General features: G+C 33.7%; 2 protein-coding genes across 11 annotated transcripts in view; both read right to left on the minus strand.

Moving 5' to 3' along the window:
* LOC118736905 (endochitinase-like) overlaps nt 1-21,884 on the minus strand; it is a 203,868-nt gene that overhangs the window by 7,873 nt on the left and 174,111 nt on the right. The window contains exon 1 of one of the 6 annotated variants that reach the window (XM_036467033.1): nt 3,326-3,449. The exons of the other annotated variants lie outside the window; for them this stretch is intronic. Within the exon in view, the coding sequence (XP_036322926.1) occupies nt 3,326-3,329 (4 nt within the window). The 5' untranslated portion in view covers nt 3,330-3,449. Of the gene's footprint in view, nt 1-3,325; nt 3,450-21,884 lie in introns of those variants that run through there. 6 annotated transcript variants of the gene reach the window in all.
* LOC118736906 (formin-like protein 20) lies at nt 6,938-8,972 on the minus strand. Of its 5 annotated transcripts, XM_036467038.1 has the most exons (7): nt 8,726-8,972; nt 8,575-8,636; nt 7,759-8,504; nt 7,629-7,664; nt 7,467-7,550; nt 7,428-7,436; nt 6,938-7,367 (listed from the first exon to the last, which is right to left on the minus strand). In XM_036467038.1, exons 1-7 carry the CDS (start codon nt 8,744-8,746, stop codon nt 7,072-7,074), a joined length of 1,254 nt encoding a protein of 417 aa, XP_036322931.1. In that variant the 5' UTR covers nt 8,747-8,972; the 3' UTR covers nt 6,938-7,071. The 5 variants fall into 5 exon arrangements, with proteins under 5 accessions (XP_036322931.1, XP_036322933.1, XP_036322932.1 ...); XM_036467040.1 differs by having other exon boundaries at nt 7,428-7,535; nt 7,864-8,504; nt 8,726-8,971; XM_036467039.1 differs by having other exon boundaries at nt 7,428-7,550; nt 7,864-8,504; nt 8,726-8,971.

Here is a 21,884-nt window from a genome sequence, read left to right on the forward strand (position 1 = left end):
TAATTTTTAACCAGATAACCTGATAACCAGGCAAGTGTGAATAACCTCATTATTCCATTTGAAGGTAGAAAATTTAACACGAACTGTATATTCATAACTTACAAAATTCCAAACGCTGAGTGTTTTGTATGTGAAGTAGAATATTCAAATCTACGGTACTCTGTTTGGCTGGAAGTTTGAATGAATTCATGCAGCCCTCTATTGTACATTTGGGTGTTCCAAAAGTGCATGTAAAAAGTAAAGTCGGAATTTGTATGCTCTCACCCCTTAGGATTGCTCTTTACCGAAAAAATATACCCCTTTTTTTCTATTTTGAAATCGAAAAATATTTAGAGGTCGCTCAAAGTTTACCAATATATTGAAAAAAAAACAACTTTTCATAGAAATGGTATAGAATTCTTGAAAACCAATATTGTTCGATAGCATTTTTCCGAACAGTTGTTTTTCCACATATAAAATACATGGAAAACTTTGAGCGCTTTGAGCGACCTCTAAATATTTTTCGATTTTAAAATAAAAAATAGGATTATATTTTGTCGATATACTTGGAACAAGTCTAGAGGGTGAGAGCATTTGAATTCCGACTTTACTTTTTTTTGACCACCCTAATATACATACAATGGTTATTTTTTATTTTTATAAAAATATAGTTCATTCTTTAACTAAAACCGGGTAAATCCAAGTTTCATTCTGCAAAACTGCGATTTGTTCACTAGAGTTATACGCCGCCGAGCCACGCCGCCGCCCTTTTTTGTCATATTGTACAAAATTTTCATGTTGTATGCACATTGAAATACATCGTTTGAAGGAACTAAATACTACTCATATAAAAACACTATTTTACGAAATGAAAGTTACATTTTTAAAACGTTTTTTTTTTTTGCATAATTTGGGCCACTGAACATTTCCAAAAAAAGCGTAAGTCAGAAAAAACATAGATAACACAGTTGAATTAGCGTCAAATACTGGTAATCTGACGATTTTTTCCGCAGTAGACAATTTTTTTTCAATACTACAAAAATACTACTTCTTTATGTACTACAACAACAAGAATGTTATAACACATCAAAAACTTTAACGCCAATATCTCAGAAAGCAGTTTTAACAGAAGGGCCCTTATTGCATCTTACACCTCAATTATTGGAGGTAAAACAAAGACTAGTTGTTTTTCCTGTGTGTTTTTTTTTTAATAATTTAAACAGAATTTTAAATAAAAAGCAAACACTTTTTTTGCTAATTTTTACATTCGTAAGTTAGTTTATTCTGAGGTCCCACAAACGTATACAAGAACTGTGTGGCTGTGTAAAAATTACGTTAGTATTCCTAAGTGGTGTTCAAACCCCAGGAAGGGTTTGCTCCCGCGCATCGCAATAAAGTCCCCCTTTTTGGTAAAAATTACTATTATTTTGCATTACATTGTGTTCTCCTTAGAAAAATTTGGCGCTTAATATATTAGTGGAAATTTAACTATTTATAAGCCATTTTTTAAACAGTGGGTCAAAAAGGCCCATTCTGGTGAGAGTTGATGAGTTAAACTTTTGGAAAAAAGTAGGCCAACCTTATCTTCAATATATAACCCGCAAAAAAACGTAAGAACTCCGTAATTTAACATAACGGTTGATAAGGTTATTGCAAAAATTTATTCATAGCTACATAAATTACCCCAAAAACTTAACCTTTAAATATTTTTATTTCATTAAATTGACATAGTACATACGATTTTGTAGAAATTATCGATGATCAAAATTTAAAAAAATCTTTGAAATCCAAGCAAAAATAGTCATTCAAAAACTCACGAATCTAGAAGATCGTATTTTCTGACCTAAATCGACAGGTCGCGACCTCTAAATGGCCTTTAAGAAATCTATTAAAATAGGCAATAATATTTCTCATAAAAACGAATAAAATTAGGGGGTAGGGTCTTTAAATTTTAAGAAGAAGCATTTTCGATGGGCACCCTAACGTATATACTATATAGACTTTTTTCTGTTCGCCCATCCATCAACAGCAGACACTCAAAATTCAAGTAGTAACTAACGTGGTTTAAATTTAAAACTAATTCAATGAATGAATTAAATAGAATTATAATCTGATGCTCTTTGGAATCTACCTTATGGGCAGTAGCGCCGGCGCCGCCGAATATTTTTGAAGTTGACCACGGCGCCGCCGCAAAGCCTGTCGGCGTAAACCTCTAGTTCACACAAGCTCTTGGCTCAATCCTTACCCATTCGTCTTGAAATATTCTAGCCAAAAATACGATTGCTCTATAAAAAAGAGAACCATTTTGAAATATGAGTTTTTTACTCTATAGAAAACTCATTTATGCAACCACGTTTGCATTTTGTTGATATGCGGTTTTGTACTTTAAACAACGATATGGTTTTTAACATGGGTTCTTCATAAAAGAAGTAAGTCAGAAGGACCGTAGGACGCAGTCTTTCGATTACATCAAATTTGAGATTTTTGTATAGATTAGACATACATATATTCGCAAACAAATCTCCAAATGGATGTGTTTAAGAAAAGCTTCTGTGTTTTGGTTTTTAGCATCAAATTAACTTTCTGCTTATGTAAAAAAAATTTCTTCGGTTAATGCTAGTCTATCGAGGCAAAAAGGTATGATTAGGTTAGGAGGTCGTATATGGATATGGTTAGATTTTCCCAATTAGAGTGACCTTTGTGAATTTGGTTCCTATAAAAAGAGAAATGAAAGACCTCTCAATGCTGCCAATGTCAAAAAGGATCTCCTTTCCATTATTTTTGGCAAACCGGTGAAAAAGCGTGATGTTTGGCGAATGAATCTATTCGCCTATATGCCTGAGAAACGACATTTGTTTATTTCTTAGAGCATCGGTGCAACAGCACAGAGTCTATTTAGTTCCATATGAAGATGGACAATATGACCTTGAAAGCTCAAAATCATCTCGACAACTCTGGTTTTCGGTGTTATTTTAGTTGCATTCAATATTTTAAACAGATTAACAATTCAAAAAAGGCAATCTCATATCCAAATTGGTAACTGTAGACCCTGCATAAAACTCATCAATGTTGCGTGAGCACAAATTTTCAAGATCCTCAGTGAGAGTCCCTCACACACTATTAGTTATTTTTCAATCTTCACTTCGTGGTATTATTATTGGAAATCTGCAGGTTCGTGGTTTCAATTCAATTTTTCTTTTTTAATTATTACACACTTTACGTCCTAGTTTATATTTTCAAAATACACTTTTTGAAGAATTTTTCAAAATTTATTTTGCAACTTTTCAACATTTCCAATTTCACTATTAACCATCAGTAACTTAAAACATTCCATCAGCACTCTTACCCATGCTGTCTGCGCGAGTTTCTGGCGTCGAATGATAGTCGGTGCGCGCCTGCTTTACGTTTTTATTTGCATTTCGTCGCTTGAACGTCACAAGTTATAATGGCGCGCATGTTGGCGGTAGTAACTTCTGCCGCTTCCCATTTGATTCTCACCCGCGCACGCAAAGTGACAAAAACAACACAGTGCACAGCCAAGCGCTTTACGGCCGGGGCCAGCTATCGTTACGCAGTGCGATGCGTTGCGTGCCTCAACATTTCCTACTAACTTATGTATATGTACTCATGCATAAATATGTAAGTATAAACATTTCTGCAAAAGAATAAAATAACTTCCATCTGCGCCACGCTTTGTCACCATTTCACAGCAGCGCCTACCTCACCATTAGCCATCAGCTTCATATTTGTTTGCTTTTCTTAAGCACAACCAGTGCGCGAGATGGTTTCTTTCCGATGGTGAACAGGTACTCGTATTTAGAGAGCACTTCAGTAAGATCGTTTTTTTTTTGTTTTGTTTTTTTTTTGTTTCGCTTACTGAGCTGCCTTGTTTATCTTATCGCGTGCGTACAAATTTCATCGCCTTATTTTGCTTGCTACTTCTTAAGCTACTTTCTTCGTCTTTTGTTATTCAAAAAATCTAGAATTACAATATGGAACTCATTGAGTTCACAGCTTGAAGCGCATGAGTGCGAGCCAGCCTCCTGTGGGTGCGGCAAACGTTGCTTCAGTTAGTTAACTCTGCCGGTCAAACTTTCATCTCTCTTCGCTTCCCCCTTTCCGCACTAAAGACAAGTATTGGAGTGATTTGTGTTGTTTACATTAAAAATAGCGGTTTTACGCTGCAACGGACATGAGAATCGGGTTCTTTGTAGAACAATAAATAAGCTTAAGACTTAATAACAAGCCGAGATTGCATTACGCTGCAAGGGTCGTAAAAATGGCCAAATGAATAACTTCGGAGTGAATGGCACTTTACTCTGGAAATGCTGGACTAACAGTTCATTGCTCTTAATGAGTTGGTGGACAGGTGCTTCATCTTACGCTCTTGTGCAGATTTACTATGTAAGATTTTGGTTATCGTGAAAGTTCATATTTATGGACATTTTTTAGCGGTTAAGCGGTGGGCCTTAAAAATCATTACAACCATTTGTATGTTGAGTAAATCATGTCTCATATGTATATGTGTATGTATATTTAAGTATGTATGTATAAAATGCCGCACTTACAATTAGATAACAATTACAATATCGATAACGATAACATATCGATAGCGTTAACGACAACTATAGATAACGCAAAAATAACTGTAACCATACCCCTGACAACATCGATAGCTGTAGCAGTACTTTCAGCAAATAAAAAAATTTTATAATCATATTCTAACAACCGATTCTACGAAAGCAATTTAAGTGAAAATTGCTAGCGAAACCGGCTGTAAATATTCTAAAAAATTATTAATAACGAATTATTCTACTCTATTTGAATGCAAAGTTTGTATTGTCGCAGGAGAATTCTGCTTCATCTCATCACTCAAATTTTAAATTAACAAATGTTGTTGTTTATTTTTATGTTTTTTTTTTGCAAATATTGCAGATAAAAATTCCAAAACTTGTTTCTGATAACAAATTTCTGTTTGAGTATTAAACTTTTTATCAAGTTATTCGCACTCAAATGGAACATAATAATCAAATTTAGATATTACTTTCCTCTTACAATTTTAAAATACATACATACATACATACATACATATACACACGTTAGTACTATAGTACTTGTGTAGATGATACAAACCAGGTTTGATACAGGCTACTGCAATGAATTCTTTGTCAATCAACAATACAAGGTTAGTAAACAAAGAGCTTCATTAACAAAAAAATACGTGGTAATTTATTAAAAAAAGGGTTTGACAAACATTTTTCCACTTACAAATTTATAATAAAGAATGGTATCGAGCTATTGGCAATTTTTATGATTAATTTGTATGGAAAAACTGGCTGATATCCACGACTCAAAAAGCCGATAGATAACAAACATTTTAACTGCTGAAAGCTTAATAGATTGGCGCTACGAGCTTCTTCTCCGTTTGGTGGCGGGTGCCTTGATGTTGTCACACAAAGGGAAGGGACCAACAATTATAAGCCGACCCGAACGGTGATTAGAGGTTTATGAGAACTTTCAAAGCAGAAATGCACTAGGAGTTTTCCCATTGCCTGACGAGGAGCAACCGCAATTAGAAAAATTATTTCTTGATTTTTTATTGTTTGATGTTGGGCGGAGACTGGGCTCAAACCCAGGTCCTGCGGAATGCTAGCGCGCGCTGCTAATCACTTACACCACAACGGCCGCCAAGGTTTGAACTAACTCGAACTATAAATATGGATTTTCTGGAAACCTCGACGTTAAATACAGATCGTATGAATATCTTAACTCTTGGCGCCACCTAACGGATTCAGTTTTCGTAAGAGTATATCCAGTCGTACCCCCAGTATAAGTTTCTAGTTTCATTAAAATCGCATCTAAATAAATCCGGTTTTTCGGAAAATACCGACCCATGCGCCAGCTAGCCGGTTTAAACATAGTCTATGTCCGTGCCATGGGCCTAAGCATTTCAGTCATTTGTTATTAAGCGAAGCTTTAACAAAAAAAACGCGATATTTTTATATTAAATAGTTATGCGCATATACATACCTGCATAAATACCAATAATTTTTACCATCGCAGATATTTGAACGAAAGTTGCAATATATATTTTGTGTTTCAGCATCATTTCTTATTCAAAACTTGCAATAAACTTTCGTCAAGTAGTCAACGACTGCCTATCTATATAGAAATAAAAACATGCATACATATGTATTTGAAAGAGTGCTTTTACATGAACGATTTCAGGCAGAACTTTTTCAGTAAGAGCTTCTTTTTGGAAACTGTATTAGAATATCTTCCAACAGCCCTGCCATTCGAATTGGAGATGCGCGGAGGATACTGGGATCTACGATACTGATTTCAAAATTGCTGGGATGGGAGGTATCGGGTAGGCCTGTACAAATTTTGCGCCAATTTTTCAAATTTTTTTAGTATACTTTCCACCAAAACATTTTTCCCAATTAAAATTTCGCCTGTTTCTAACACCAATTCTAGCTTGCTTCGAGGTAACCCACGTAACATATTCTATTGAGATATCTTAATGTGTGCTCGACAGACCGACTTGCGGACGATTTCTCTTTTCATTCTGAGTATTTTGCATATATTTATTATATATCTAAACATATATTTCTCGACTTTTCTTTAGCCTGCTACAAACAACAGACGTGCACAAATGCGCTCAAGTATAAAAAGAATTTTATGCGTTTTTCAGTAAGTAAGGATAGGTAGGAGACTCATGGGAAAGAGTTGCTGATTGACAGCCAATTAGCCAGCTTTTAAACGATTCAAATAAACTCTTGCAATTAGGCTGGTTTAATTTAATATGTTCTTCTAATTTTAGAATAAATAAATAAAATTCAAATATCTTTAGGCTATAAATTGTGAGAATTGTTTGTACATTGCAGTGTTTTATGTTGGCTAGAATGTATTTTTTTAGAACAATTCCAAAATTCTACAATACAAAAATTATGTCAAGTTCGTTGCTGAAGTCTTTCGTTTCTACTTTATTAACACCAGTTTGATTTCAAAGCCCGAATGGCAAGTTTCGGCAAAATATCGTAGCGCACGAACTCTATAATTGATTTCTCTTCTTCACTGTAATGACACTAATTAATCTCCAAATCTAACGTCAATATCAAAGACTGGTTCGGTTGTTGTGGAAGAGGTTGTTGGTGTAACTGTCACCACCAGCGGTGCTGGTGTAGTGCTGGGTATTGGAGCAAATGTTTGTTCGGTAGGCAAAGGTGCATTTGTTGTTGGTGGAGAATCAGTTGTCGGTTGAATAGCAGAAGCAGAAGTAGTACTAACTAGCGCAGGCGGCGGAGGTGGCGGCGGTGGTGGCGGCGGATATTGCGGCGGATATGGTGGCGGAGGTGGCGGTGGACCGCGGTCAAAGCCTGGTGGTCCTGAAGAAACAAAGGAAAATGAGATACGTGACTGTGACCGTGAATTTATAAAAGTTTTACCTCCAAAACCTGGTGGTCCATGACCAGGTGGCCCATGACCTGGTGGTCCATAGCCTGGGGGTCCATGACCTGGTGGTCCATGACCTGGTGGTCCATAACCTGGTGGTCCATAACCTGGTGGTCCTGTAGTAAAAGTTTAATATGCATTAATAGTTGCTTTTATATATTTCAGGTAGAAAACGTGCAGAGCGGAAAACTAACCAAAATGCGGCGGTCCTCTATTGAAGCCGGGCGGACCTAGGAAATAAGAATATTAATATTAAAAATGAACGGTAATAAATATATTTATTACGTAGCTCATTTTAATAAGTAGTACAACGATGCGCCTTACCTCCGAATGGCGGACCTGGTGGGTAGCCAAAAGCATGGTGACCGTGAAAACCAGGTCCACGCCCCGGTGGTGGCGGATAGTTGTGAAAATCTGATGAGAAATCACTTGTGTAATAATCATAGTAATCGAACGATGGTCTTTGTGGCGGCGGTGGTGGAGGTTGTGGTGGCGATGTTTCTTGTTGATATTTTTGAGGTGAGTTGTGTGAGTGTTGGTTAATATAGGAAGCCTGTGGTGAGTACGAATCATATGTTTGTGCGTTATTAGAAACTGCAGTGGCAAGTGGTGGTGCTGCTGGCGGTGGTGGTGAACCAGGTTGTTGCACATGTCCTCCGACGACTGCGACTGCGGCTGGGCGATATTGTTGTTGAGGTGCTACGATTGGTGGAGGTGGAATATTGCTTTGTTGCTCGTGGCCTACAACAGTGGCTGTGTTAGGTTGAGGTTGGTGAGACACTACCACAGCCGGTAGTTGCTGTTGCTGCGCATAACTATCATAATTATTATACAAGAAATCATTATTGTAAGCATTTTGTTGAGTGGAATAAGCGTTATTGTTATAAGCGGGACTGTTATTTATTTCAAATTTGTTCGGGTCACCAAAACCACCACCACCGCTGCTGCCACTGTCCCCATTGTAGTCATTACCCCAAAATTGTGGCGCTCGTTTTATGCGCGCTGGCGCAGCTGCATAAACTTCAGCGCGCTGCGAGTCTTCGGCCACAAGGTCAATATCAGAAAAAGTGCTGTGAAGCGAAATGCCAAAAAGTTGATGTTGTGAAATACAAAAATAAGCAATATCAGTAAACCACTTACGGATCTGCAATTAGCGGCTTCGCATGCATTTCTGCTATCGTCGCCAATGTGGCCACCAGAAGCTTGTGCAAAATAAGAGAAAAAAAACAGTAAGTTGAGCGTTTAAAAAGAGTTCGGCGCGGAAGTCCTTCATTCAAATGTTTATACTTACGCAGCAAAAGCGCCAACTCATTGTGTGTGTGTGCGTGTGTGTGTAATCGCGGTTTTATTCGTAAATTCACTTCGAAAATAGCTACTTTTTAGTCAGTATTTAACCGCAGTAATACGTGAAATTGGTAACGTCCGCACTCAAACACCACTGAACGTCAACTAAACTACAAGTTAATATCGAGCGTAATACATCTCATAGAGATCGGCGAGAAACATAAAACTCATCCCATCGCCGTCTACATTGTCTATAAAATCCATATAAACAATTATCAGCTTAAAATGCAGTCCAGCCATACAAAATTGTGATTGCGTAAATGTGTGTGTGTGCTCATATCGTCACACACGTCGTTTTTTTTTTTTAACTTTACTGAGACATTTCGAGTCGGATAAACTGGAAATTAGCATTCAACCTCAGAGCTTCTGCACATCTATTCGAGTTTTGAGTTTTAACATTTCGTTGGTTGTAGATTACCAGTTTGGTATGTTTTTCCCCGAAGTCGCTCCCTTTGTTTGTTGTTTTATTATAGGGCTTTTGTTGCGGCTATTTGCTCTCTGATATATAAAACCAAATTATTGACAATAAGTAGCGTGATTAATATATAACCAAAAATACAACAAAAATTTCACTCGTACGCCGAACTACCGAATACATTTCATGCATGCATTATACAAAAGTGTGTTAACTAATTTTTTGTAATTTTTGGTAAAGTGTACTAAAAATTTTCATAACCCAAGTACCTAAATACTTCAGCTTAAATCTGAAGTAATATTTATTATAAACTTCAATAAAATCTAGTTGAGATATACGAATGTCAAATGAAGCAGCTATTAGCGATTTATGACAAACGGAAAAATTTGAATTACTACATTTTCGAATAACATGAACGCTGCGAGAATTTGATTCACAAAACACCAAGCAGCTGCTAAATTGAATGCCATTAATGGATAGTTATTAATTTATCCGGTACTTTAATTTCAAACTATTTTGTCTACTCATATGTGATGTCACTGTACCAACACATTTTAACTGAAATTAAGAATAAAACGAAACTTTCCTTAAATACCTTATGTTCGTAGCAGAGCTGAGTCACTTGTTCCTTACCTCGGGTGGGGGGTAACAAGTAACGCTCAGCAATGCGCGAACTACAAATACTCTTATTTTAAAATTCTCTACCCCTTACCACTGGTGGGGGGAAGTAGAATTTAATAAAATAAGAGGTTAGTACTTTCAATATTAATAATTTTACCCCTTACCGCTGGTCGGGGGAAGTGAAACCTTAATAAAGAAAGAAGAAGACAGATAGTTAGATGCTTTACCCCTTACCTCTGGTGGGGGGGAGTAAAGCATAAAATATAAAAGAAAGAAAAGGAGCGTGTTATTGAGAGTCTTTACGAATCTGATTAGTTTATTCAACATTTTTCTGTTATATACAATTTTCTAACTCTATTTCCTTAACTAATTATATATGTGTGTGTGTGTGTATATGTACATGTGCATGTATGTATGTATATTTACATAAGATTACCAACCAATGCCTTGGTCTTCTAATTATATTTTTATTGCTTGCATGTGCATCGGCTATATACATGCAAAGCATATTATCTAATGCATTTTCTAATGCATGTATAGGTATGTGTGTATATATATTTGTATGCAAGAGATAAACGCATTGATCTCTTATTTCAGTATGTATTATAATTTATGTGATTTTAAATTTATGTTATGATAAGCAGCAATCTTCGTACTCAGGCAACAAGATCGCAGAGAATTTCGATTGCTTTGCTTATCATACATTTGACAGAGTAGTGGACTGTATACATATACGTAAATATTTTCTGTATGTAAATAAGTATGTTTTGTTTCTTGCATTGCATGTGCAGACAAAACGATCCTTTTCTAAATACATGTTCATATGGATGAGTATATGTTATTGTCTAAGTAGGTACATATGTACATATGCACGTATTTTTTATGTTAAATTTTATTACCCTGGCAGATATGTACTCATGTTCAAAGATGTTTGAACACCTTAAATTAATCGTAGCACATGTGGAGAGTAGTAATTATAAAATTGTTATGGTTGTTTGTCACAATAAAACCCAATAGTTCCCCTATTGCTATTAAAATTTAGCACGCTTTTGTTTGAAAACTTGAGACAGTGATAACTACGCAAAGTTTAAATATATGGTAGCAAGTTCCAAGGTTTGAAAATACATAATTATGATATGCGATGATTTTCACATAGGCGAAGGAGCTTCATTATCGTTTAACGGTTGAGAATTATAAAACGCCTTTTTCCAATCGGTGTACAATTATTTTTATCGGTAATATGTATATATATTTTTTTTCAAAGACAACATTGTTTCTCTATTTCTTTTTAATTATTTTCGGATTTTTAACTAAGCAGTCTAGTGAAATATTTTGTGTTCATGTCTCAAAACAGGCTCAATAACTATTTTGCAAACATTTTTAAAGTATATAGGGCCCTAGCAAACCGGACCGACGGTGTGCTGCCCAAGATTACTTACTTACTGCACCATGCAACGAAAGAAATAGCATTAATAATAATGTTTATTTGAAATGAAGTCATTAGGAGTTTAAACGAGGGCCAGACGACCAAGTTGGTTGATCAGTTGTTCGGTTATTTGAATACGCGAGTAATCAAGATATTAAGGGACTTCCACTACTTTGTACGTAAAGAGTACCTCGAAAATTTGATAACTCATTTTACTCATAATGTTGATTAACCATAAGGCAAATTACTCAAATAATTTGGGTTTTCGTAATTAAAAATCTTAATTACTTGAGTATAATTGAGTTATGTACTTTATGGTTAACTCAAATGTAGAATAATCAATTAATCGCGCAGCCCTAGTTTAAACTGATTTTCGTAAACTTCATAATTGGCCATCCTATCAAAGAATAGGAGTGAAATACAGTTTTTTTTCCAAAATTATTTCTTTAGCCAAATTAGCATTTTAATATTTTACATAACTACATATAGGTGAATCCGAGAAACAGACAACCAAAATCGCAAAAATGCATGCAGTTCGAATTCTCTTATTTTTGTGTCAAAAAGGCATAATACAACATGTTCTAATTTCATATTTCTTTTCACATTTATTTGAGAAATCTGATTTGCCCCTCTTACTTCTTGAAACAAAGCTCTAAATAGCATTGGTTTCAAGCACTATATCTTTTTATAAAACACAACAATATCACTTTAAAAAATTAAATCTTTCAACGGAAAAAAGAGTAACGTCCGTAGCGTAACGTCCCGAACGCACATACACAATTGTTTTAAAGTTAATCCAAGCTTTAGTTTGATTTTTATTTCACAAATTTTTTGTAGATTGAGCTCTCCTTTGCGAAAATCGGTTAACCTTGTTGGTAATACATCGACATTAAATCAAATTCAAATTTTCATTATTTTGTTCTCATAAGTACTGCTATAAACCTTCCCTTATACCAAAAAAAAAAATGTTTAACTTGTAATATTTTTGTCGGAAAAAAGTTACAAGAAACGTCCCCGACACGAAAATATTGGAGGGATCGCGGGGACAACAGCGCCACCTATCTGTTCCAAAAGTATCCTATCACTCAAGCGGTAACCAACAATGCAAACTAACGAAATTTCATTGAAATCGGTTGGGATGTTTAAACAAATTTCCAAACAAAAATTCTTTAAAAATTAATATGATGCGCCACCTATCAGATAAAAAACTACTCTATCTTTGAAGTCTGGAACAACAATATAACTCATAGATCTTTATTTAAATCGGTTTGGCGGTTTCGGAGATTAGCGTAAACGAACACAGTTACAATGGATTTTTATACATATGTACATATGTGTGTATATTAAGATTACAGATACATATTGTACTAGGAATTATTAGTAAAGGTTTTCATAGAATTACAGTTTTTATACATACCTATAATTTGCGGCTAGCCTCATTGTCAAATATCCAACTACCTATAACCTACGTAACTTATTTATGGCCCGATTCGGCTGCTTTTTTTTTAACATACATACACTGGTTTTGTAAGCAGACACATTTTTTAAGAAAAATGGGCTCTTAAGGTAATGCCGCGATAATTTCAAAAGCCGATTTATTTGAAATTGAATTGGCCGATGAAGTAAAAACAAAAGTATATTTCACATTAAAAGCATGTTTTATTTGCGTTAAAAATTTGTTTAAAACAAATAAATTTTTCGACGGAAATTTGAGTAATGTAACGTCATGTAAGACCACGCGCGATACTTCGGCTGATAAAAAAAAAAACAGGAAAGGAGTTTTGTATTTAAAACCTTGCAAAATGAAGCTTCAATACTTCACATATCCAATTCGTCTCATCCAATTCGCAGGGTTTTGCAATTATATAAATAATCCATGACAAATCCAAGTTCTGTTTTTTGTAACGTCACGCCAGTGCTTATGTTCGCGCTTATCTTTCAATCTCTACTAACAACGGTTGCCATTTTTTTTTTAAATTAAATAAAGAGCTATTTAATTACTACAGAAATATTTATATAGAATTTAGAAAACCTTCTTAAAATGTTGACTTTTTCCACTTTATTTTATAACTTTTTGTCATAAAAATGTGACGTCTCGCCAGCTTGGAATATCCCATATGCCGTTTACCTTTATTACCAATTTATTACTTTAACTATTCTAATGTATGTATGTATATGTGTGCTCATCATTTGCCTACTTTGAATGTGTCTTATTTCATTACTAATTTCACCAGATTTTAAGTTGAAAATAAGGTTAATTCACAAACAGCAAAGAAAGTGAAACTAAAAAAAAATAAATGTTCCTTTCTTATTGTGAATATGTGTACTCGTATGTATGTATCTATACTCTATTTGTTTACTAAATAGACGGTGTTCTCAATTTATGACGCCGCTTTTGCTACGACACTGCTAATTTAATCAAATTACCTACTTTATGCCTTCGTAAAATGTCGAATTCTGACATATTTGGCTAATTAAATCCGCGCATTAGGCTCCCCTATTAGGCTAGATTATATAAATAATCGAATAAGTGTGTTCGAATGTGGCATTTCTGACACAGAAGAAAGCTAAATTCACCTAATTTCAGTCGTTCAAAAACAGTGTCGTTTTCAATGACTTCCTTTGTGCGCTGCACGAAACCGAAACGCCTCAGCAGGTGCTGTTTGTCATATAACATTTGACAACTTAATTTTATTTTTGTTTGCAATTACCAGTTTCTTTTTGTCAATAATTACTTCTTACTTTGTTTTGTACTTTTGCTAACGATATCTACCCACTCGCCCATATACTCGTACACACATACATACATGCGTACCACATACAGTTAGTTGTCTTTATTTTTTTTTTTCTTCTAGTATTTGTTTTTTTTGCAATGCACTTCGAATAATTTCTCCTTTTAGTGGGTGGTTCACCAACTCAATGCTCCACTACAAACACATGCATATTTATTTATCTGTCCTTTAGTTGGTTTTTCTGTTAAATAGTTTCCCAGTCTGCTTGTCGCTTTGTCTGTCTGTCTGCCTCTCTGCCTGTCTGCCAGTCAGGTTTTGTCGTTTGAATCATCGTTGCGTTACTTTGTATGCCGAATGCACTTCACTCGCTGCTGACTTGGCAGCATTTCATGCCAGACGATTGTAGTGGCTTGGCAGTTACTGTTGTTGGTGGTGGAGATACGCGTGTTCGCCAAGTTGACTTCTCTTTGTGGCCAGCTGTTATGGGCATTACGCGATCTTAGCGCATTGGCAGTGAGTAACATTGATCTTGAATTGAACACTTGTGCGTACATACATCTACATACATATGTACATATACATATGTATTCATATCAATTTCTATATTAAATGTATGTATGAATCAACCAGTTGCATACTGATGCGATTTGCATATTAAAAGCAGTTACGTGGAATGTAATTTAGCTGACATTTACGACGAATACGCTTTATCCTTTTATTTGCTCTTACTCTTCCGCCTGCATTACTGATGTCTTATATTAATGTTCCAATTGAAAGAATGCAAAAAAAAGTTAACGCGTCAAAAGAAAATAACACAACTCAATACTGTTCTTAAACTTTTTAACCCATATCCACCCAATGTTCTGTAAATCGAACAGATAATTTTACACTTGTTTGTTAATTTCTCTGGACTGTTGTTCAGAGTTTAGGGGCCAAGCTTTTGCATAATTTAATGGAATGGAATATTTCTTCTCAACTTCCAAGATTTTCACAGAGAAGATCGCAAAATAATACCCCTTTTTTAATATAATTTTAAAATACCATAAAAATAAAATAAAAACTTCAAGAAACTGAGTATGACTCGTTCACCTAGGTGGTACAACACTTAATCCATTCGAAATATGGAACAAAAAGCCCACGGAATTGGTAGGCAAAGCCAATTAAAACTTTTTTTTTAATCCCCGTTTTACATTTCTCGTCATGTCTTCGACATTTACAGTCGTATCGTAAAGTATGATATACCGATGATCTTGTCCCGAGGTGAACTTCTTTGTTCAAAGTTCATTTACCTGAACTACATACCCCGTTCTAGTAATTTGCAACAAGATCAACTTCCTTATAACCCTAACGTACCATCCTAATGTCAGTAAATTAAAGCCAACCAAAAGTTATTAAATTCTTTTAGAAAGTATTTCGATTACTCCAGATTCAATCAGTGAAAATCAGCAAGGTGTAACATAAATTATTCAAGCGTTGGACACTTTTCGAAGCACATTTTTGTAAATTAAGTTAAAGCTCAAATGGTACATATGTACAACTAGTTAATCTAGGTACTCTCGACTAGTAAAATTTGATCAAATTAGTAAAGGTTATAAAGATATTTTAAATATGTGGGCATACAGATCTACATATACATATACATAAGTACACAAATATTTACGTTATTTATGCCGGAACTAGAGAAAATCGATCGCTAAATTTCGAGAGCATTGCGTGCTTTTAGGCGCCAGAATGTGGACATGCATACAGGGAGCCTCATACGCTGTAAAATCATATTAGCTCTGATCCAGTACTCCACAAGAAGGTACAGGTTTTTACACGAACTTGCTGGTAGTTACAGGAAAAATGATCCAATTCCTCCAAAATCTGTAAATGAGAGGGGTTTTTGGAGAGTTGTGTAGAACCAAGAGTTGCAAGATTTTGCCCGAACTTTTTCCCCTAGAAAAATCATGAAAAGTGTCAAGCGATCATGGCTGGTTGACGTTTCTACAGAGAAAATGCTTTTTTTGTTCCCCTACTTTTTGTTGTTGCACACTTTTTACTCTCACTTCAGAGAGTAATTTTGCTCTTTGACATTTTTTCAGGATTTTACACGAAAAGTATTGGATCAGAGCTAATAACTTTAAAAAAAATATGCGGCTTTGGGGTGACCAGTAATTTAATGCTTTTCCTTTACCATTCTAAACGAATGCATTCCCTTGAAAAAAAAAAACAAATACCAATTCATTTAAATTCCAACTATCATTTTTATTGATAACATTTTTAATTTCAATTTACAGTAATCATTCTGTTGCTTTACATATGTAGATAGATACATATATGCTAAATTTATGATATTTCGTTCATTTTGCTTAATTCACTTTTGGAGATGTGCATTTTGTATATATCCTTAATATGCATTTACATCCATATGTATGTATGCCTAGTTGTGTTTGTATATGGATTTATGTATTTGTATGTATGTAGTAAGTATATATATGCATATGTATACTATATTATGTATGAGTTTTTGCATTAAGTTATATACTAATTCAAAATTTAATTAATGTAATTATGTCTTTGCATGTGTGTGTGAGCATTACATATGTATATATTTGACATTAAATTTATGACATTTTATGATACAGCATACGCGCATTTTCTGCTTTAGTGTTTTTTGTTTTTAGTTTTATTTATTTCTGAGTTTTAGTTAACACGTAGCTTTCATATTTTATATTCTTCCTCTTCCCTTCACGTTCAACTTTCAACAAATATAATTAAACTTTTTTTTTTGTTATTTTTTTTACAATTGCAAATGCATTAAAATGATATATACTATAATTGTAAGAACTAATACATACATATACATATGTATGCATGAATGTAGGTGTATATGTATGTACACATATGTACATATATATATGCTTGAAAATAGTTTTAATTATTTCAAATAAAGTTATAATAATTTGCGAAATTAAACTCTGCCGTGAATATTTAATATTACTACATACACATGTACATATACTTAAATTAACTAAGAAAGACATATCTCTTTTGCTCTAGCTTTTTAAATTGTTTTTAACTGTAATTTGCATATCCATAAACATTATTTGAACATAAGCAGTTTTTATGCTAAATGTAAAAAAAAAAAATGTTTTAGCACCGCTGCACTCATTTATTTTGCATTTCAACGAGAGACCCTCATTAATGGTAAATACTTTTGAATAAAAGTCAACACAAATTAATAGATACATATGCATTGCGTCAACTTACCGTTTTAGACACTATTCTTTAAGCATATGTATTTATACTTGCACGCTATATGCCAACTGAGTTATAGTGTTATTCTAGCTTTATATTTTGTACAATTTGGGATTAAAAAAAATATTTGCAAAGAACGTTTGATATTTTGTACATTTTGAAAATTGATAAATATTTTAACTCAGCTTACTTTGCTGTTTGCAAAAACCTATGAATATTTATATAATGTAAAACGAATGTTCTAATTAAATTTTTTTTTGTATTTTTTAATTATTTTAACTAATCTATGCATAACGGAAACATATAAAGTCGTTGTTTCCAGCCAAATACTTAAATTGATAACAATTCAAAAGTTCGGTAATAAATTGATATGCGTTTAAAAATTTTTAGATTCAACCTAATTTAAAAATCCTGAAACCAACTTAAAAAAGTAACTTAAATATATTTCTGTTTTTGTATTTAAGTTTCTGAATACAGTTTTTCTTATATATAGTTCTACACACACATATGTAAAACTGTTCTTCATAAGCAATTTAATCATTCGTAAAAAATAGTGATTTGTAATTGTCAATAATCATTTCTTTACAACACCTCTGCATTTTGTGCTCATTTGTTGAACACTTTATTTATGACTGCATTTTTCCTAAATATGCATCCCAACTAATCACCTCTCGTTTTCTTCAGTTTCGCATAATCTTTTTGTTGCGGTACATTTAAAGAATTGTTTACTTAGATTTTTCGCTGTGATAATTGACCTTAATTGTCGGACTCAAGTTACAGGGGTAAGCAAATAAGTCTGTGACTTTGAAAGCACATAGTTGCGTGAAAAAAAAATAGAGCAAATCGACCGCTGAGTGGAAGATCGACCTGCCTCGGCAGCCAGTTCGAAAACGCCCTATCTCAAAAAACTTGAAGATGTGCGGACTATTTTCTCTGATTTTGATTGAACAAGTTAGCTGAACTGTGACAACTTGGCGGCACAATTTGCCTTTGTTTGACTGAAAATTGGACTAGTTTTTGCACCGTCTCATAACTGTGCACGAAACATGCATCGAATCCAGCACACCGCCGTCCAAGATACAAGGGAAATCATTTGGTTTTCTCCACTAAATCGGTGCCGAAAAGGTCCACACTCGGTTAGTCAGTAATGCGGATAATATGCCATCTTTTTGGACTGGACCAAAAGAAACCTCATGAATTGCATGAATCTCATCCGGTATATTCTCCAGCTAATAATAAGCTCAAAATGACTTTTTTAAATCTAAGATAATGGCTCGTGGCTGGGAATTCTTAAAACTTGAAATGGATATATTTGATGCGTGAGCTCGAAATATAAATTTTATTTTTTTTTAAACACTAGGTAGAGCTAACTTTTCCTACTCCTTTTAATAGAGGGGGCGATGTTAAATATAAACAAAAGTTTGAGTAAAAAATTTTCAAATTGGCGCGACTTTTTTCTTTGTGTTTTATCGACGTTTTTTATGTGCTATTTCAAAACTTAGATTTTCTCTACAGCATCATAATCAGCTTTTATGCTCCTGAGTTAAGCAAACCTTCCAAAGGCTGATTTCAGTTAAGAATTTTTGGCTATTAAAAATGATTTCAAATTTTGAAGGTCTGCTGGAAAATAAATGGGTTTTGTGAGAATAAGGTTATTAATGCGAACAAATAATTTTGTATACGGTTTTCATACATTTTGTGTGAAAAGAGGTTTGACGTTGCTAAAACAAAACCTATTAATTTTGATAAGTACCAAGAAGTTGAAAAATTGCTGGACGAAAAATAAAGACTACAATGGAAAGGAAAAGTGTTGAGAAAGAAATCGTGTTTAAGCATTTCTTCTTCGGCATTCTTCGCTTGTTTTTTCCTTGTTCAAAACCCAAATGAATTTAGCTTATTTTTTTTTGGGTTTTATTCCTTGACCTGGTTTCCTAATTTTGTATTTTGCTAATTATAATCGTCCATTAATCCGTGTATTTGCATAACTACTTCATTAACAATTACTTAATTGCATTTTGTTTTATTGGTTTTTCACACATTTATATCGTTTAATTGTTTAGTTCTCAATAGCTTTAAAGCCTAGGTACAGATAAAATTGCTGAACATTTGATACACTAAGTGCATATTTAAGACATGGGTTTGTGAATGGAACAACAACTAAAAATCAAACGTTTTTAAATGGCGAAAAAAGAAAATTAAGATATTTGAGGCTTCACAGATTTACTACGCTTTTAGTCCATCCATTGACTATATACATACATATGTATAATTTATTCGTGCAGTGTACTCGTATATGTAATGCAGCTAACATTTAAAAAGTGCTGGTAATTTACTTTGAAAATACTAGTTACTTCAAAATCAGCCAACCAGTTGCAGCCCCAGAGCTGACTTCCTATCGGCTCTATGTATGCTCTGTATATTGATAATATGTATGTATTTATTCGCTGGCTTGTCGCTAATACATACATACAGGTAAAAACGGAAAAAAACTACAAGTCTTCAAAATTATTGTTTTTTCGATTCAACTTCGAATATGTCGGCCCTGCAATGAGAAATGCGATAGTTTTCATTTTAGAAGCTATGCGTTGGTTCGTTGCCTCCGCAAACGAACCCGACGACGAACTGTGTTTTGAAATGTTAAGGCCCATTTATGTCAGTATGTCTCGCCTATACACAGGCGCATGTTTATATGTAATTACATATTAATGACAAAATGATGATTATTGTAGTACATAAATGCATTCGCTTGCTTTGTTAATTGCACACAGTTACATATACATAATTACTTTCAGCAATTTTAAAAGTAAATATATATATTTTTTTTTTTAAATTTATGTATGTAATTTTAGGATATATTTATGCTTTATTTATATGTATGTATGTATGTATAATATTGATGTATGTATGCACGTCTGCATACTATATACTATAGTTTTAGTTTAAAATTTTATTAATTTTTTTTATTCATTTCATATGTCTAAAGTTTCTCAACAATATGTTTGCCCTCAAACAACAATAACATGGAGTTCAACAATATTTGCCCTCGAAACGTGCTAAGTAAATTCTTCTTTTTGAAATTTCAAAATTTTCAAATTTGTTACGCCTGAGCTCAAATAGTTTTGATCTCGCAGAAAAATCAATCTTTGCATTCATTTACTTTTAATTTTATTTTATCTTTTTTTTAATATTCCATATGTATGCATGCCTGTGCCTTGTTGGTGTAGGTAAGTATGTATGTGTGTATGTACATACCATAAATTCATCAAATATTTTTCTTTAAGCTAAATATTAGTTTTGATATGTTGCCTAATTCGTTAATAATTCCTGTTCCAATTTCTGGTAAATTTTTTTTTTTTCAATTTTAATTGCATAAATTTCAACAACTTTTGCTTTGCAAGCGAAAAACCGAAACAGAAGACTTATTTGAGTGTGTGTGTGTGAGTGAGTGTGTCTCCGCAAACCACAGCTTTCTGGTATCGATTTTATTTTTTTTTTTACTTTCAAAATGCTTTTCATATATTTTTTATTGATATTTTTAGTAAATATTTGTCATAGTCTTTTAAATTTGCTTTACAATTCAGTCGTTTCAGTTTTGCAGCAAAGCAAAAAATAATTAATTAATTTTAATAGTTGAACATGTTTTTGTAGTTAGGCTCTTTTACATTTAAATAGTTTGAAAACGGTATTTAGTTTTTTCTTTTCATTTTCTTTCAGCAAATATACATGAATTGTTGTTATTGGAGACATACATAATTTCGGCAAAATTTTCTAATTTGCTAATACATATTTCGGAATCCCTCCTAATTTTGCAACTCTGTTAGCTCCATCGCGCGAACCTTTTTGCCGCCCCTTTTTTCTGTCTTCTCTTTCTTTTTAGATAAATGCAATTGTTTAGTAGTAGTAGTATTGAGTTCAGCTTTTTGTTGTTGTTGTGAAGCTAAAGTTACAGTTACGGCTTTGTTGTTGTATATACTTGTGTAGCAGTGTAGTGGTGCTCTTGATACCATTTTCGGTGTTGTTATTTATTCATTGTTTTTTGGTTTTTGTAGTATGTATGTAGTTCGCAAATTTTTTTCTTCTTAGATATATTTAGTTTTTTGTTTTTATGGGTGCTGCATTTGTCTGACTTTTTGTATTACTTTATGGTATTCAAATGTTTTACGTTTGTTTTATTTACGTTTCCTACTAAATATTGTTTAACTAAAGTAATTGTCGCGTTGTTGATAAATCGGCAGTGGTTCGCTTGGTGATTCTGAGCTCCGTTCTTCATTGCCAGTAGGCGATGTGTCCTCTCTTCCATTGCTCACTTTGGCCATGGCTTTTTCTGTTGGGAAAATTAAAATTTTCATGAATTAGTACAGCTCATTTGCCAAATTGTCAGTTGAAAACATAATTTACAAGTAATTGAAAAATTAATTGAAAATTGCTGTCCGTAGTCTTTGAAAGGAAAAATTGTTCGTTGTCGATACTTACATTTTCAACTAACCCTTAGGGTGATTATATTTTGTGTGCATTTTTTCCGTTTTTTATATAGTGGATATAGTGTTCTTTCTTCGTAGCAAATTTTCTTAGAAATTTTCATAAAAACTATTTGCCATGCAATACAAAAATCACTAAAAACGTTCCACATTTCCCTAAATGCCTGGTCTATTGTCTTTTATTTATTAGAATC

This window comes from Rhagoletis pomonella, unplaced genomic scaffold (genome assembly GCF_013731165.1).
Source record: "Rhagoletis pomonella isolate Grant_MI unplaced genomic scaffold, Rhpom_1.0 Rhpom_scaffold_00004, whole genome shotgun sequence".
Lineage (NCBI taxonomy): Eukaryota > Metazoa > Arthropoda > Insecta > Diptera > Tephritidae > Rhagoletis > Rhagoletis pomonella.